Genomic DNA, 13,143 nt, shown 5'->3' with positions numbered 1-13,143 from the left:
CTGTACGTCCTTTGGCTGGTCCCGGCTCGATTTGTTGGAGTTTGTTAAGATAATGAGCCAGCTCGGCTGGTGAATTTTTAGATATCTTTTTGTTTTGTTAGGTTTGTGTTCTTCGCAGAGGCAAGACTGTGGCTTCTCTCTAAAAATGAAATAAGGTTGTCTCCGTCTACCCTCGTCCTGGTGCTGCATGCATAAGGCGTGCAAGGATGTGTCTTTGGCAATTTTGTCTTTGGTGGATCTGATTTTCGTTTATCGTTCGTATGTCTTTAGATTGGATATTTTTGATCTAAGATTCTCTTCATCGGCAGCGGTTGTTGTTTCGGCAGCGGTTGTTGTTTTGGTGCGCTGTTCTGTAAGGTCTTAGTATGATGACTTTTCGATTGTTTAAAATAACAAGGAGGGGCTATGACGACGGTGCGCCTTCGACTCGCGTCAATACTTATAATCTTCATTAGGTGGTCTACAGATTTGGGTATAATTTTTATTATTTTTTATGTTCCTTATGTTGAATGTATCTGCTCTTGTTTGGCGCATGTTAACCGCAGATATATACAATGTGCATCGAACCTTCAACCGGGAGAAATGTCACTCAAAATACCCCCCTGCTATCAAAGATTTGTCTCAAGACTCTTGACGCCACTCCGCACTTCAAGATAACCCCTGCTATCAAAGATTCGTCTCAATACTATCTTGACGCCACACTAATTCTTGCTGTCGTAAAAAACTGGATCCACGTGAAAGGACACATTGCAGTTAGACTAGGCATGCACCACATGATGAGCCTAGCACGATAATTGAAGTAATACTCCCTATGTAAACAATTGTAAAACGTTTTAGCAGTTTAAAAGAGTAATGATTATTGCATTTTTGGCTTCGGATGGATGCGGACACATCCGCCTGCATCCCTAGGTTTGACAGAGACAAATAACGAAAATGACGGCAGTATCAGCAAGCGCAAAAACACAGCTAGCAGACCCACTTGGAAAAGCAGATTAATTTTCATTTTGTTCGAGATTGGTTATCAACATAAGTAGCTTTGTGAGTATTAACAGAAGCTCCAACACACTGACGGTGCTACACATTAGCCACGCCATAAACTCAAACGTAATGAACAGCACTGCACCCATCATCATAGGTTGTTCCAGTACTTGACTAGCAGATTGGTGAAGATGATGACAACCATGGGTGCAAGCTGTCGACCCAGGAAAGAAACTTATGGCGCGAGCCTCTGTGGATCACGAGGGAAAAGAGATGTCTTCCTGATGTTGTTGAGGGCGCAGAACAGCATAACCACTCTCTCCAAGCCGACCCCAAAACCGCCATGAGGAGGTGCACCATAGCTGTGATTGTCAGCATGGGAGGAATTGAGTACCGAAGTGAAGAAAATATATGTATTACTGAAGCATTGAGATGGATTGTTGGAAACAACTATGTACTGGTAAATACTGCAATATTACAACATTGCCGCCATACATGAGACAAGAACAAACCTGAATGATTCAATGTATGATGCGATAGTACTAGCGTCAATTCCACACTCGATTGCACGTTTCCTCAGAAGTTCAGGCGTATGTATTCTTTGCGCTCCAGAAATAATTTCCTCACCTGTCATACAAATAAAATTGGTCAGAATCAGAATTAAAACTAACAAGCATTCATGCTAATATACTGAACATAGCAGGCAGTTTCATATGCAAAATCCCCAAAGAGAATGTGTTTGTTTAATGTCTTTAGTCGTACAGATGGGAGATTTTTGCTTCATTATACCAGTATGTCTTTTTTTCTTGAATTATTGATGGACCTAGGAAACAAGCCAGCACAAAACCTAGGCTGGGACGATGTTAGCTATCAGTGGAAGTAGTGGAGAACTTTGCTTCAATATACCAGTTTGTTTAAGTTTGTATGTTCTAGACTACAAACTTGTCAGGAATCAGTGGAGAGTCCAACTCATGTTAACTAGGAACCTTTGTTACCTTGGACACATACATAAATAGAGGAGATGAGCACGTATTGCTCAAGCAAGAATGATGGTTAGTCTTTTCTCATCCAAAGGTTCTCTTATCCAGGCTATGTCTATATAGATATTCTTTCAAAACCCTAATCATGAGGCAGAAGAACTGACCTAATATAGCCTATATTGTATGAACTATTTACCTGAGGCAGAAGAACTGACCTAATATAGATACTTTCTGTGCCATTATACTGTCATGCAACATCTCCCTATAACCACAACCTGTTGGAATAATCACTACATTCTACTGTTTTTATTTTGTCAACCCACAGAAGCTTTTTTTCCACAATAGAACATCACTCCTATCATTCTATGGGTCTAGATATCAAAGAATATGTATAAGAAACAGTGTCAGGCAGAATAGTGGCCCTGCTCTACCCATCTAGTTCAATAGTTCTGCCATATAGCATCCATTATAGCTTTCAACTTCCATTCCAAATGCATCTGATTCCACGATTTTGATATAACTTTGAAACATTATTCTCTTAAACTTGTATCCTGTTTGGTTAATTCTCATTTATCAGAATGTAGTTACGGACTAGAGTGGCACACATCATCCCAACTGAATATTATAGATGTTGACTAGAGTGGCACACATCATCCCAACAAGAACAAGTAACCAAATGAATGTGGGTGATTGGTCATTCCTATATGTGTATTGGGTTTTCTGCGAAATTCCAGAAAGCACATGTTCAGGAACTGGGGTACCAGTATACTAGTAATTTTTCCTACCCAATTAGGAAAAATGATGCCGCAAGAAACTCAACAGTTGAAAAAGGTAAACTTAATTAATGCTCCTTTTTTGTATATTTATCAGTACTTTTTGTTTGAAATGAGTACTTAACATACCCAGATGATTTAATTTTACTAAAAGGAGAGGTGGTATAAGCAACTTGCCGTAATTGTTTCCTCAAGTATAAGTGGCTAGTTGCAAACAAAGGAAACGGTAACATACGGACATGGGAAGCAACTTTAATTCCTCGCTGATTAGGAACATGAAAACACTTCATAGGTAGTATCTAGGAAAAATGAAGATACGTAAATAGAAATAACAAATATTTTGCAATTTTGCACCAACTAGAAATCAAAGAAAAAATAGGTCTTCAAATGTATAAAAATAACACGAAAGCTATACCCATGCAACTGGAATCACAAGCCAAACAACTTCTTTGGTAGTGTTGTAATGATTAATTAATACTCACCTCGAATGAAAACATCAAAAGAGTTGCTGTAAGCTGGATCATCGTAGCAAGGCATGGTGTAGAAAGGGCGCACAGCCAAAGGATATCGATAGAGGATGAAAAATTCTGTGCCATACCTACAAATAACAGATAAGTTAGCTTATTGAAATTAAGTGATACAGTTACATACGAGCAGTAGATCTACGTACTTCTCCTTAACAAGCCGACCAAGTTTCTTCTCAGCTTCAGTGTTAAGGTCACCCATAGGCTCGATTTCAGTTCCGGCTTCCTGCCATACAGACAAGTCATCCATAAATCTTGTCCAACTGAACTCATAAGTGAGTTCACAGTAACCGCCAGCTTTTCACCGGGCCTGATTTCCAAAGAAAATTAATCCCTTGTTTCAAAATGTCAAGCACATCCACTCATGATGTACTCTAATTATTATTTTCAGCTATGGGGGAACAATTCTGCTGGTGATGTCAGAAAAGACTGCCAGTTTCTACCAGTTTTTCAGCTAACAAGAAAACATGGTAACGGTCAAGCTGGAAGTACGGGTTGGTAGATAGCATTTGTTCAAAACAAAATGTCGATACACACTTCAAATTGGTAGAAAACATGCAAAATATAACAACACCAATTCATATGCGCTGCGCCACTGCAGTATTTAGTATTATTCGTAATTTGAAGATCATATAACCACTCCAAACAACTATTAACAGTATGTTTCTTGTTTCACAGGAATCTCAATTAGGACAGCTCAATCAAAACACCAGTAATATATGGGGCTATTAAATTTCTAACATCAATCACACTGTGAGAACACAAAAGAGCATACTGTATGCAAGTGAACGTCACCATAATGATGAAATAGACAAAGAGTACAAGCTAGTACCTTCAGCATTTTAATACCTTCCTCGTACGTCAGCTTCAAGGTTTTCTCTAGGTACTGTATAAAGTAGAAGAAGTTGAGACAGTAACTTAAGCAAAAGCATACGTATAACAACACAAGACAATAAGGAGTAATGTTTTACCTTCAGAGGTTCAAATGGATACTGCCTATTTATTGTCTCAAGTTCCTTCTGACAATTTTCATTCAAGTGTTTGAATATTGCTACAAATAAGCCATCTATGATATCACAAACCTGTGTACAAAAACCAGTACCTGGTCACCATCACTTCAACAAATGAACTAAATAAAGACTTATTTCCTCCAAATCTTCCTTACCTCAAAGTAGTGCTCCTTGATCTCCATCTCAGCATCCAACCCAATAAACTCACACAGATGCCTGTGAGTGTTTGACTTTTCTGCTCTAAAGACGGGACCAACCTCAAACACGCGGCCAAAGCCACCACAGATGCTCATCTGCTTGTATAATTGGGGAGATTGTGCTAAACAAGCAGGCTGGCCATTGTACTCCAGCTTGAATACAGATGCACCACCTTCACTTGATCCACCAATCAACTTTGGACTGTGAATCCCGATAAAATTCTCCAAGAACAAAAATTCTCTGAATTTCTGCATGGGTATCCAGCAATAGTTACATGTATGAACCAAAAGAAGAAGATAAATGTCATGTGGGGCGCTGCGTACAGGCGCGGGTCACGCGCCCAGGAGCAGCAGCTGACGGCCACAGCTGGCCAGGCATGATCGGGGCAAGGAGTCCTGATCCTACGTTGGTTCCTAGAGTCCAGGAGTAGTTAGTTTCCTAGTTTGTTAGAAGCCCATAAGGCCTTTATATATCCTGTAATCTGCACCCTTTGACGCAAGCAATAAATCATTATCTCCTATCTCTCCCTCTGCTCCTAATCTCATCTCCCGCACCATTGAGCAGTTAGGCAAAAACCCTAGCGCTCCTATCTACCGAGACTACGAGCTACGTAGTCGAGGTCCTGCTGTCTTGGGCACCGAGGTCCTTGACAACTTGGTATCAGGTTCCAGGCGATCCTCTTCCTCGTCCACGCTCCATCCACAGCCCGCCGCCACCCCTGCGTCCGCGCCAAGCACACCTCCATCGCCACCATCCGCCGCCGCCTCGGTCACTTCCGGCATGGCAGAACCAACCACCGCTGATCTGGCCAAGATGATCGAGGCCTTGACTGCAACGGTGGCGTCCCTGCAGACGTCCGTCGACGCACTCCAGAAGGACAAGTCCGCCTCCTCGTCGAGCGCTGACGGCGCCCACGATGGGCAGCACCACAATGATCGACCGCCCCGGTTTCAGAAGATGGACTTCCCCAAGTTCGACGGCAAGTCAGATCCTCTCGCATTCATCAACATATGCGAGTCCTTCTTCCATCAACAACGGATCGCCGAGGAGGAGAAAGTGTGGATGGCGTCATACAATCTCGAGGGTACTGCCCAACTATGGTATATGCAGGTTCAGCGCGGCGAGGGCACGCCTCCGTGGCGCCGCTTCACCGAGCTGCTCAATCTCCGCTTCGGGCCACCTCTGCGCGCTAACCCGCTGGGCGAACTAATGGCGTGCAAGCGCACAATGTCCGTCGTCGACTTCCAGGAGCGGTTTGAGGCGCTCCTCCCCCGGGCAGGCATCTTATCAGAGACACAAAAGGTTCAGATCTTCACTGCGGGACTCCAGCCACCCCTCAGCCTCGACGTGGAAATCCACAACCCGCAGTCCCTTGCCGTCGCCATGAGCCTCGCCCGCAAATTGGAGCTGCGCGACCAGTGCGCGCTCGCCTCCGCGCCACCGGTGCGTTTTCAGCAGAAGGGCATCCTGCCGGCGCCCGTACCACGCCTCGCGCCCCCCGCACCGGCTCCACCAGCCGCACCCCAGCAGGCCCCCAGTCTGCCGGACGGGCACCAAATCAAACACCTGTCACAGGCAAAGATGGAGGAACGCCGTCGCCTGGGCCTATGCTTCAATTGTAATGAGAAGTTTGGCAGGGGCTACAACCGCGTGTGCCAGCGCATCTTTCTCCTCGACCTGGCGCCGGACGACGACGACGACGACACGGCCTCCGCCACCGCTGATGCCTCGCCGGCCGACCCTCGGATCTCGCTCCACGCGATCTCCGGCGTGCGCACGAGCGAGACCATGCAGATGCATATCACCCTCGGGGGTGTCTCCCTCCTCGCCCTGATCGACTCAAGCTCCACCCACAACTTCATCGCCGATGAGGCGGCCACTCGGGCTACACTGCCATCCCCCACCACCGAGAAGATGCGTGTCACGGTGGCCAACGGCGAGCGCGTTCCGTGCCAGGGCGCATACCGCGCCGTGTCCTTCCGCATTGACCAAGAGGCGTTCTCGGAGGATTTCCTCGCCTTGCCGCTCGCGGGCTACGACGTCGTCCTAGGCACGCAGTGGCTGGCGATGCTTGGACCGATCCTGTGGGATTTCCGCGCCCTCTCCATGACGTTCTGGCGGAGGGGCCATCGGGTCTGCTGGCGCGGCATTGCAGGACCGGACGGGCCAGCCCTGAAATCATGCAATGGCCGCGATTTCCTCGACGCCATCATCACCGAGTTCGACGGCATCTTCACCGAACCCTCTGGCGTGCCACCACCCCGCAGCCGCGACCACGGCATCACCCTGCTGCCCGGTTCCGCCCCGGTGGCCGTCCGCCCGTATCGCTACCCGGCCGCGCACAAGGACAAGCTGGAGCGTCAGTGCGCCGCCATGCTCGCCCAGGGCATCATCCGAGCGAGTTGTTCCGCATTCTCATCGCCGGTATTGCTGGTCCGCAAGCCCGACGGGTCCTGGCGCTTCTGCATCGACTACCGCGCCCTGAACGCCATCACCGTCAAGGATGCGTTTCCGATCCCGGTGGTGGACGAACTCCTCGACGAGCTCCGGCGCGCTCGTTTCTTCACCAAGCTTGACTTGCACTCCGGCTACCACCAGGTGCGGATGCGTGCGGAGGACATCCCAAAGACCGCCTTCCGTACCCACGACGGCCTCTACGAGTTCCTGGTGATGCCGTTCGGCCTCTGCAACACGCCGGCGATGTTCCAGGCACTCATGAACGATCTGCTGCGGCCGTACCTGCGCCGCTTCGTTCTCGTCTTCTTTGACGACATCCTCATTTTCAGCGAGATGTGGGCGGACCATCTCCGACATGTGCGCACCGTCTTCACCGTCCTGCACCAACACCGGCTCTTCGTCAAGCGATCCAAATGCGCGTTCGCCGTCGAGTCGATCTCCTACCTGGGTCACACCATCTCCGCTGCAGGAGTGGCCATGGATCCGGAAAAGGTGCAGGTCGTGGCCGATTGGCCGCAGCCACGCTCGACGCGCGCGGTCCGAGGGTTCCTCGGCCTTGCGGGGTACTACCGCAAGTTTGTCAAGGAGTTTGGCGTGGTTGCCGCGCCACTGACAGCCCTCCTTCGCAAGGATGGTTTCTCCTGGTCGCCGGAGGCGGCAGCAGCTTTTACCGCCCTCAAGACGGCGGTCACCACGGCTCCCGTCCTCACGTTGCCGGACTTCACGCGGCCGTTCATCGTCGAGTGTGACGCCTCTACATACGGCTTCGGGGCCGTCCTTCTTCAGGACCAGCACCCGGTGGCTTTCTTTAGCCGGCCGGTCACGCCACGTCACCGTTCCCTGGCAGCATATGAACGGGAACTCATCGGCCTGGTGCTCGCTATTCGTCATTGGAGACCATACCTCTGGGGGCGCCAATTTGTGGTAAAAACTGATCACTAGTCTTAAATTCCTACTTGACCAGCGTTTGGCAACCATTCCGCAGCATCATTGGGTCGGCAAACTACTGGGGTTCGACTTCACCATGGAGTACAAGGCCGGTAGTACAAACACGGTGGCGGACGCCCTTTCCCGCCGCGACACGGAGGAGACGTCGGTCATGGCGATATCGGGTCCTCGCTTCGACTTCATTGATCGCCTCCGGCAAGCTACGTCAACCGACCCGGCGCTCGTCGCACTACGTGAGGATATCACGGCGGGTACGCGGAAGCAGCCGTGGTCGCTCTCTGACGGCCTCGTCACTTTTAACGGCCGCCTCTACATTCCGCCGTCGTCCCCGCTACTCCAGGAGCTCCTCACCGCAGTGCACGACGACGGGCACGAAGGCGTCCTGCGCGCCCTGCATTGTCTCCGCCGCGACTTCCACGCACCTAACCTTCGCAAGACGGTGCAAGAGTACGTCCGCACCTGCGGTACTTGCCAGAGGTACAAGTCCGAGCACTTGCACCCCGCCGGTCTGCTGCTGCCGCTGCCAGTGCCCACGGGCGTGTGGACTGACGTCGGCATCGACTTCGTGGAAGCGCTCCCTCGCGTGGGCGGGAAGTCTGTCATACTCACCGTGGTGGATCGCTTCAGCAAGTACTGCCACTTCGTGGCGATGGCCCACCCGTACACGGCAGAGTCGGTGGCACAGGTGTTCTTCGCCGAGATCGTGCGCCTCCATGGCATTCCGCAGTCCATGGTTTCGGACAGCGACCCCGTCTTCACCTCGGCATTTTGGCGGGAGCTCATGCGCCTCACCGGGACGAAGCTGCACATGACGTCAGCATTTCATCCTCAGTCGGATGGCCAAACGGAGGCTGCTAACAAGATCATTGTTATGTACCTGCGTTGCCTCACAGGGGATCGTCCGCGACAGTGGCTACGGTGGCTTCCCTGGGCCGAGTACATCTACAACACCGCCTACCAGACGGCGACCCAAGAAACTCCGTTCAAGCTCGTGTATGGACGCGACCCTCCCACTATTCGCTCTTACGAGCCAGGCGAGACGCGGGTGGCGGCCGTGGCAAAGAGCATGGCGGAGCGAGACGAGCTACTCGCTGATGTCCGCTATCGACTACAGCAGGCGCAGGCGGTCTACAAGTCCTACTACGACAGACGCCATCGCGACGTCAGGCATGTAGTGGGCGATTGGGTGTGGCTTCGTCTTCACCAGCACGCCGCATCTTCTCTCAACTTGCCGACCAGGGGCAAGCTCAAGCCACGCTTCTACGGGTCGTACCGCATTTCCGAGGTCGTCAACGACGTCGCCTACCGCCTTGAGCTACCCGTGCGCTCGCGCCTCCATGATGTGTTCCACGTGGGCCTCCTCAAGAAGTTCTTCGGCACGCCTCCAACTGCACCGCCGGGTTTGCCTCCAATCCACAACAGTGCGGCTGTTCCGGAACCAGAACGCGTGACTCGTTCACGCCTCGCACGCAGCGTTCGCCAGCTCCTTGTCCATTGGAAGGGCGAGGCTGCTTCGTCGGCAACATGGGAGGATCTTGACAGTTTCGTCGAGCGCTACCCCACTTTTCAGCTCGAGGACGAGCTGTTCGTCGAGGGGGGGAGAGATGTCATGTGGGGCGCTGCGTACAGGCGCGGGTCACGCGCCCAGGAGTAGCAGCCGACGGCCACAGCTGGCCAGGCATGATCGGGGCAAGGAGTCCTGATCCTACGTTGGTTCCTAGAGTCCAGGAGTAGTTAGTTTCCTAGTTTGTTAGAAGCCCATAAGGCCTTTATATATCCTGTAATCTGCACCCTTTGACGCAAGCAATAAATCATTATCTCCTATCTCTCCCTCTGCTCCTAATCTCATCTCCCGCACCATTGAGCAGTTAGGCAAAAACCCTAGCGCTCCTATCTACCGAGACTACGAGCTACGTAGTCGAGGTCCTGCTGTCTTGGGCACCGAGGTCCTTGACAATAAACATTACATGCTACAGAAATACTTCCTCCGTTCCTAAATATAGAAGTCCTTTTAGAGATTCCAATATGGACTACTAACAAAGCAAAATGAGTGAATCTACACCCTAAACTACCGTCTATATACATCCATATGTAGTCCATATTGAAATCTCTAAAAAGACTTATATTTAGGAACGGAGGGAGTACATAATAAAATCTATCTGCATGAGATGCCACATGAATGTCACGAACATAAGCATAGTTTTGATGAACAATATCTAATGCTGCATGTTAAATATAGTTTTGTGCAAGGTGCCTTTTGCTGGTAGATGGAGATACTAAGATGAAAGAATGAACGGCGACAGGGCCTGCTTCTATTTAATAATAACAACGCACGTGGTGCTAGACATAACAGAACATGCTATTTGTTACGGCAGTATGCCTTGCTGCATGAAATGTAACAGTCGGTCAGTACAAACAAGGACAAATAGTACTCACATTCTCAACATGGCATTGGATGCGGAAGATTGCTTGATTCGCAGGTGTCCGCAGATCGATAGCTCGATAGTTCAACCGTGTGTCCTGGAGAACACGTACCAGCTTCTCTCCATTCTGTAACCATGGCAAGGATAAGAATCGTAGAGCAAAAACTGGGCGCCTCATGCAAAGAGGAAGAAGGCGAATGGAAGAATTTGCAACGGACGTACTTGTTCAGCCTTCTCGAATTCTGCTTCACTACGGGCTGCGTCCTCAAGGTTGATCGGAAGTGTGGGGATCGCCCTATTGATGCAGTAAACCTTCCTAACCTGGATCTCGACCTGCCAGTCCAAAGGAACAGACAAACAATTCATCAGCTAGGCACACCATATATAACACACAAACAAAACGAAATTGTAACGAGCGTGCACTTGATATTCCGAATTAGGCGACAACAATTCGAATCAAATAAGGAAGGTTACAAAACAACCATCTAACTATGCGGATGATGGTTGCTACCGATGACGAGAAACAAGCAAACTGGGCCAGATAAGACGACTGACCTGCTGCGTGGTGGCCTTGAGGGGCTCCTTGGGGAGGGTGACGACGCCCTCGACGTCGACGATGCTCTCCTTGCTGAGGGAGGTGGCGAAGCGCACCATCTGCGTGCTGACGCCGGCGTCGGCGCTGGCGACGAGCACGCACTGCACGGTGCTCATGCTCTGGCGCAGCACGACGAAGGCCATCTTCTTGCTGACGGGGCGCAGCGTCTGCGCGGAGCCGCGGATGAGCACGGAGCGGCCCGCGGCGGCCTCGTCGAGGTCGCCGATGTCGGTCCAGGACCTGCCGGAGATGGCCTTGGACTGGATCTCCTCGACGGGGACGTCGCCGTAGTTGGCCGCGAAGGGGTCGGCCTCCTCCGCATGCGGCTGCTGCTGCTGCTGGCGCTGCGACGCCTTCCCGGCCTTCTCGGCCTTCCGCGCGTCCTTCTTCAGCTGCTTCTTGCTGATGGTCGCGGCAGAGAGGTCGGCCTCGAGCTCCTCCGTGGAGGCGGAGGCGGGTGCAGGCGCGGGCTCCGACGACATCGCGGCGGTGGCGGGCTGGCGGCGAGGGGAGGCGGTAATAGGGTTTAGCGTGGTCTGGTGGGATGGGGATGGTGGTGGAGGGGGTGAACTTGACGACGGGACGCCCTCGATGGACTGGGCTTAACTTAAAGGTCGGTGTGTAAGCCTACCGGCCCAGCCCGTCTGATGTGTTGGCTTGGCGGCCCCGGAAAGGAACGCAAAGAATTCAGGTCAAAGCCACTTCTTGCCTGGAAATGGTAGAAGGTGTCCTTTTGCCCGGTATTTGTAGATTCAGTTTGGCTTTGCGGTGGAGGGTAATATGCTGTGGGCGGGATGTGCCCAAGTTTGACGGGGAAGCAATGCACTTGTCTTGCTCATGGAATCGTGCTTCATGCTAACCGCGCCGTTCATTGGTCTTCCAGGGTAGCACCACGGTTTTGACCGCGACGACGACGGCGTCTCGCGCCGTGTAACGAAGCCCCCCGTGGATTTGCAGCGGCAGCTGGACTTTTTTCTTTGTTGGTGCGGCAGCTGGATTGGGACAGTATATTCAGGGCATGTACAATGGTGACATATGGATACAGATGCCCCACGACAAAAAGTAGCTTGAAATATTTACATTTATTTTTTTCTTTTCAATGCGAGCTATCACTAGCGGGTCTTATTAAGAAATAGAAAATAAAGACTTTAGTACACATGCATCTCTACTTTTCACTCTAACTTTTTCAGCTTTTGACTCCGGACCATATTTTTTCTCTTCAAGCACCCGCCTCCTGGAGAGGATTCCATTTTCCTATCCAAGCATATTTTACTCATATCCGATCCTACATGACATGCGAGGCATCATCCTAAGGCTATGCATTGTACATGCCCTCAACAGGTATAATAAGATGATATAAGCAGACTATAATGAATGCTACTTCTATAACTTTGTTCAGTTGAAGGAGAGAGAATAAAACCGAGTTGTAGAATAAGAACCAGCTATAGCACGACGCCAAGACACTTTGTGAGATCGTAAGATGGGTCTGTCATTAATAAAATAGTACGTACATATTTAAACTAACTATTATGTTGGCTATAAATGACATGCCAACTACTTATACCTAATTGCTGGCTATAGTATTAACCATACTCTAAAACCGTCCAGGCTTTGCGACCTTCAATTGTTTAACAAGATTTTTTGCTAGAGCGGGTGCGTTTGATAGCATGTACTCCCTCTTCCATGTGTGATTTAATTGGGCCTAGATAGCTGAATGTAGTTTAGTGGTAGGGACATAGTCTTGTGTCCCGGACAAGTTGGATTCGATCCCATGAGGTTTGGATATTTCAATGGTGTTTCTCGCCCTTTTGGTCTTCTTTTTTTCTCAACTCGGCTGGCTAAGCAAATGCAAGCTAAAAACCATGTTCTGCATGTAGTTTGCTTATGTCCTCTCTGACTTGGTTGAGAACAAATGCACGCATGGTGTTCGGTTACAGGTCTTCTCTAGACATCGATAAAGTGTGTGGTGTTTAGTTAGACAGAACACATGTGATCTGGTAACCTCTTATTGAAGTGATGAGGTTACCAGCACACTTGTAGGCACAACATAGATAAAACCTGCAGGTAGAGCTCCATTTCCTAAATCAAGCACCCACTGGCTGAAATCTGTCAGTTCAGCACGGGAAGTTTCATCTAACCCCCCACAGGATAGTTGCATATTACTAGTAGATAAACCCTGTTTGGATACTCTAACTCAGTTAGAGGATAGAGTTAGATTCTAACCCTGAACCAACCCTAAACTAACTCTAGCCAAAGA

General features: G+C 49.9%; 1 protein-coding gene across 1 annotated transcript; it reads right to left on the bottom strand.

Annotated features, from left to right (window-relative positions):
- Positions 1 to 979: 979 nt before the first annotated feature.
- LOC123103284 (aspartate--tRNA ligase 2, cytoplasmic) lies at positions 980 to 11,471 on the bottom strand. Its single transcript, XM_044524814.1, has 10 exons — positions 10,847 to 11,471; positions 10,514 to 10,624; positions 10,305 to 10,418; positions 4,421 to 4,711; positions 4,227 to 4,337; positions 4,088 to 4,141; positions 3,402 to 3,481; positions 3,214 to 3,329; positions 1,491 to 1,605; positions 980 to 1,340 (listed from the first exon to the last, which is right to left on the bottom strand). Exons 1-10 carry the CDS (start codon positions 11,366 to 11,368, stop codon positions 1,214 to 1,216), a joined length of 1,641 nt encoding a protein of 546 aa, XP_044380749.1. The 5' UTR covers positions 11,369 to 11,471; the 3' UTR covers positions 980 to 1,213.
- Between the last annotated feature and the right edge of the window lie 1,672 nt (positions 11,472 to 13,143).

Source organism: Triticum aestivum, chromosome 5A, assembly GCF_018294505.1.
Source record: "Triticum aestivum cultivar Chinese Spring chromosome 5A, IWGSC CS RefSeq v2.1, whole genome shotgun sequence".
Classification (NCBI taxonomy): domain Eukaryota; kingdom Viridiplantae; phylum Streptophyta; class Magnoliopsida; order Poales; family Poaceae; genus Triticum; species Triticum aestivum.
The sequence above is the reverse complement of the archived record's forward strand: the minus strand, read 5'-3'. Positions and strand labels throughout refer to the sequence as shown.